Raw genomic sequence first — 5,775 nt, 5'->3', positions numbered from 1 at the left:
GATCGACAATAATTTGTGAAGATCGACAATATAAGAGTAATTGATATGTTTATAAGTGCAAATATCAAATCTAAGATGAATTAAAAGACATAAGAAAATAATTTATGATGATTTGCTGTTTAATACTAGGTGCTATGTTTTCTTTTATTATTATTGTCCTACTGCTCTTTTTTAAAACTATGCTCATATTTTTTAGAGTTGGGTGAAGATGTAATTATCTAAAAAAAACTCCTTAAATAAGTAATATGATTTAAATTCTATTTTAATCCTTGAATGTGTTATATACCACCACTCTTATTTAAAAATAGAATTCATCATCAGTCAGTCCTATTCTACTAGACAAGTAGTTAACCCTTTTAACAATGAATATCTTAATTTTACACAAAACCTAGAAAAAAAAATGATTTAACTATCTTATGTTTTAAGAATATGTTTAATTTTTAAAATTTATGTATTTAATATATTAAAAAGGTAAAAAATAATTTTTTAATAATTTTTACTAAAATATTTTTTTTATAACATTCTTGAAGTGTGCTATTGAAACACATCTTAACAAGACTTTAAAAAATAAGAAATTATAATTTTTAATTAAACAGAGATTTTAGCATATGAATGCGTCGTTTCCCATACTTTATAGGTCGCCTTTGATTTGTAGATCAGAACAGAATATGAGATTGGAACAGAAACTAACGCAGCCTAACGTATTCTCTCGTGAAGAGTATGCTAGCACTAATAAATTTACAAAATTTATAATTATTAATTAATTATTATTAATATTTTTAATAGTATAAAATTATTTATTTATTTTTGCTGGCATTAGATTTTCTCTACCCTCACGTCATGGCAACTATGAACATTGACCTTTTTTATACAATACGATACAGCTCTACAAGTTTAAGTTTTGAGCATGTGGTCCTACATACGTGACAGTAATTTTTTCTGAGCAATTTGTTTATCTTTAATCTAATAATATTTTATTCCTTTCTTCCTTTTTTAGTCTTATATCTACATATACACATAGTCATCCGTTATTTGTAGAATCAAAACGTAAAGTACCAAATTAAAAGTGTTCCATTATTAAAACTTTATGGCTAATAAAAAAGTGAAGGTGATAGAACAGTGTCAAATTGGTCCTCCACCAGGTTCGGTTTCTTCAACTTCTATTCCCTTACATTCTTTGATATTCCATGGCTTTGTTGCCCTCCAATCAAACGCGTTTTCTTCTATGAATTCCATTATCCCAAATCACACCTCTTACAAGAAGTGATTCCAAATCTGAAACAATCACTTCCACTCACTCTCAAACACTTCTTCCCTTTCTCTTCCAACATAGTGTTCCCTCCAAAGCCACAAACCCCACACATTCTCTACAAAGAAGGTGACACTCTTCCCTTCATAGTTGCTGAGTCCACAACAACAAATCTCAACAACCTCGTATCTGACTCACCAAGAGATGTCACGTGCTTGCACCCTTTTGTTCCTGTTTTGCCCTCACCACGTGCCTTGGAAGAAGATGAAAGTGGAACCTTGTTGATTTCTCCTATGGCCATTCAGGTAACTATCTTCCCCAACTCCGGCTTAGCCATATGCATTACTTTCAGACACGTGGTTGCTGATGGGAGAGCGTTTCATCACTTCATGAAGTTTTGGGCCTCGCTTTGTGGGCCTAAAGTGGGCCTTGATTTACCATTGCTTGATAGGAACATGATCCAAGACCCAAATGGGCTCAGGCCCATTTTCCTAGAAGCTATTTGGAATATCCCGATTAAAACCATGGAATCCACAGGCCAAGTTAATAATTTTCCTAGTGACATGGTGAGGCGCACGTTTGTGGTGAGGAATGAGCGTGTTGAGAATTTGAAGAAATATGTGACTACTAAATGCCAAAACCATGGTCTAGAGACATTGCATGTTTCGACATTTGTGGTGACATGTTCTTTGATTTGGGTTTGTAAGGTGAAATCAGAAAATAATACTGTTATGGTGGGTAATCTCCGGAGATTGATGGGCTAAACGGCGTTGGTCGGCCCAAATGTGTGAGGAAGGAGGATTCCGAATAGGTCTGCAGCTCGAGGGTCTCCGTCCGACTTGTTCGTGCGAGGAGATGGGGGTGGGACCTGCAAAGATACTCTGATGCCTAAGTTAGCAAGAGTGTGAGCATGTCTAGAGAGTATTGGGCTTAGAGATACCTGAGGGGTGTCAGTGTATTTATAGTGGTGAACCAATAACCATCGTTGGAGTAGTGCCATATTTTTAGGGTGATAACCGTCCCATTATCTTAGGGAGGTTAAGATATGGTGATAACCGTCCCATTATTTTAGGGAGGTTAAGATATGGCTCGTGGAAGTGGTTAGAGAGATTCTAGGGACAGTTACTCATTCATTTGAATGAGTGTTTATCTGTCAGCTAACCTTCGTAAGATTTGGGGAAGCATCTGTTATTAACTGCTGGTTCACCAAAGTTGGACGTGTATGAAACTGATTTTGGGTGGGGGAAGCCTAAGATGAGTGAAGTAGTTCAAGTAGAGTCTTCAATGTCAGTTTCACTATCCGATTGCAAGGGCAAAGGTGGAATTGAAGTTGGGATAGCACTTGGAAGGACTCAAATGATGAAATTCAATACCCTTATGGAAGAGTTCCTTGAAGAAATTGCTGAAAAGTAACAATTCATGATTGAAAATATAGGCGAAATCTCTCGTGCCTTTAACTTGCTAACGGGGTTAGCATCGTTAAGTAGCACTGTAGCTGTGTAGCATGTTATTATTTTTTATTTTAATTTAAAATTGGTAACTCCACTAAGGGCTTGTTGGTAGGGGTGGAAACAGGCCTGGCTTGTCATACAGTTGATTGGCATGAGTCTGTCTTGCAGTCTGTTATAGGCTCTTTATAAAGTACTAGGTCTGGCTTGAAGCCCGTTAAAAGGTTTAATAATTTTTTTACAAAAATAAAAATATTATTTAAAAAAAATATTTTTTAATAAAAATAGTTATATGTAATATGTCATATATTTAATATTTATAAAAAATTTTAAACTTTTAATATATTTAAAGACCTGGCCTATTAATGTATTAAGGCTTTTAAAAGAGCCTGAGCCTGTACCTATTTTATAACACGCCAGGCTAGGCCAGGCCAAACACAGGCCAGGCTGCAGGCCCCTTGCAGCTGGCAGGCCGCCTGCCCTTTTTCCACCCCTAGTTGTTGAGATAGTCGACGTATATGACTCTTTTTTATTATGGATTATGAAGCTTAACAAAATTTCTTATTAAAAGCTATAAGAGGTTGTTTGGGTTAATTTTAAAAAAAAAATATTTTTTTAAAGTTATTTTTTCTTAAATTTTATGGAAAAAATAAAAATAATTTTATATTTGGATATTTTACGTAAGAAAATTTTTTTATTTATTAATTATGTTTGGATATAACAATATAAAAGTATTTTTCGTTTATTTATTACATGAAAAACATATTTTTTTTAGAAAAAAATATTTAAAAAAAAGATGTAAATTACAACTTCTCAAAAAGATGTTTTTTTTCTAATATTTTTATTTTTATTGCTAGAAATTTGCCAAACACGTTAAAAAATAGATCTTTTTTTATCAAAATAATGACGTCCAAACAAGTACTAAATTAGATTTTTAATAATAATTATAATAAATAATAATATCAACAACAATATTGATAATAAATTTTATTATTAACGATAAGAATAATAAAATTTGGAGTGAAATCTCATTCTTGATTTTTGACAAATTTTTTGAAAGACTATGAGATTTTAAAAAATATATATATTATTTTTTACTCTTGACTTTTAATTATATTAAATTGATTAGTCTCTTTGTCAATCATATCTCTCTTGAGTTGCCTATGTAATACTGTTAAGTGTCAGCTAACATTGACAAAATTTTTTGTTAAAAATCTTATTATTTTTTGAGATAATTGTTAGGATTTTTTAAGACTTTTTCTCTATTTTTTGGTATCTTTATTTATATATATTAGTTAAAATTATTGTGTAAAAAATGAATAGAAGATACATATTAATAAAAAAATATTGCTAATTGTTGTTATTAATTTTATCTATTTGTTATTAGTTATTTTAAAATATTAAAATTAAAATTTTTAATATTTATCTACATAATTAGTTGACATAAATATTTTCATTTGTTATATATATTTTAAATAAAATATTGTATTAATTTTTTTATTATCTATTATAAAATAAAATATACACTTCTTCTAATAATAATGAATTTTTGTGAATTATAATGATTAATTTAAATTGAATACACCTAAAACTTAACATAATTTTAATAATATAATATCTTAAGAACTTTCATCAATAACAATAAAAATTTTAAAAAATATATCCTCTATTTTATTTCTATAATAAAAAATCACTAATATTTTTCAATTTTTATGCAATAAATTTAGCCAATATATATAAAAAATATAACAAATAAAAAAAATCTTAAAAAAGTCGCTGATAATCATCCTAAAAAAATAATGAAATTTCTAAAAAAAAAATCAATTCTAATTGATAATAAATAAATCAGCAGTTTAACGTGTTACATATGTTTATTCTATTAATTCAATGAGAAAAATATTAATAAAAAAGACTATCCAATCCCATGAAAATAAAAATGAAAGGTTAAAAAGAATTTTTTTTAATGTTAAGAGTATTGTTGTCATCTAAAATAATTTATGAAGAGACCGTATAAGATTTTTTCTCCTAAAATTTGTTATAGCTATAGTATTATTTTTAATTATTTTATAATAAAATTTATTATTTATTGGAGACTAAAATAAAAATTTATAATTTCTCTTTCTATCGACTAGACGATAGTGTTTTTAGCCATTAATATTTTGATGTTATATTATAGAATATTTTTTTTAAATTTTAAAATTATTAAGTAACATATATGAATTATGATACATCTTAAGATTCAATTTAAATTAGATCAAATCTGTTTTAAATAAGGATATAAATAAATCAGGAGATAAATACGATTTTGTCCCCTAAAGTAGGGGCTAAAAATTTATTTTGTCCCTCGCTTTTTCTTCCCGGAATAAAATTCCCTTCCCCCTTCCCCCTTCCCCCCAAAATTAACCAGAATTCCCTTCTCCTTCCCCTTCCCTTTCTTTTCCAAATTCAACAAGAAACAAATCATAAACAGCAACAATAATGAAGCAACAACCCTTCCCCTTCCCCTTCCCCTTCCCCTTCTTTTTCAAATTCAACCAAAAACAAATTAGAAATAGTTCCCCAAATTCAACCAGAAACAAATCAGAAACAGCAGCAATAATGAAGCAGCAACAACCAGCAGTAACAATAATAAAATCAGAAGCAAAATCATTGTAATAAGAAACATAAACAGAATTAGAATCAGAAGCATAAACAGAAGCAAAAACACAAAGAAAGGCTTTAATGTAATCAGAAGCAAAATCGAATGACTATCTGTCTGGTGGTGCACGGTAGCAAGAGCAGCTCCAATGAAAGGTCCAACCTAAAAAATCCACTGCAATGAAGAAAAGGAGATATGAAAATAAAAAAGAAATGATTGAGAAAATAAAAAAGCCAGAAACGAAGAAGACATACCTGATCATTCCATGCATGGTCTCTGTTGAAGATGATGGCAGGACCAAGGCTCCTAGCTGGGTTAATCCCAGTTCTATTGATAGGAAGCAACGACGACCAGCGACCGAGTGAGGAGGAGAAGAAGCAGAAACGGCGTGCGATGGTGCGGCAGTGCAGGGCGGCGGGGGTGGTGCAGGGCGACAGGGC

The 5,775-nt window shown here is 30.5% G+C and overlaps 1 protein-coding gene across 1 annotated transcript; it reads left to right on the top strand.

Moving 5' to 3' along the window:
• Positions 1-1,087: 1,087 nt before the first annotated feature.
• LOC107486241 (coumaroyl-CoA:anthocyanidin 3-O-glucoside-6''-O-coumaroyltransferase 1) lies at positions 1,088-2,847 on the top strand. The gene is given in 3 exon segments (XM_052260725.1): positions 1,088-1,166; positions 1,169-2,008; positions 2,421-2,847. Coding segments are annotated over 3 exon segments (1,161 nt in total). The 3' UTR covers positions 2,663-2,847.
• The last annotated feature ends 2,928 nt before the right edge of the window (positions 2,848-5,775 follow it).

The sequence above is a fragment of the Arachis duranensis genome, chromosome 4 (genome assembly GCF_000817695.3).
Source record: "Arachis duranensis cultivar V14167 chromosome 4, aradu.V14167.gnm2.J7QH, whole genome shotgun sequence".
In the NCBI taxonomy this organism is placed as follows: Eukaryota; Viridiplantae; Streptophyta; class Magnoliopsida; order Fabales; family Fabaceae; genus Arachis; species Arachis duranensis.
Note: the sequence above shows the minus strand (reverse complement) of the source record. Positions and strands in the feature narration are given on the sequence as shown.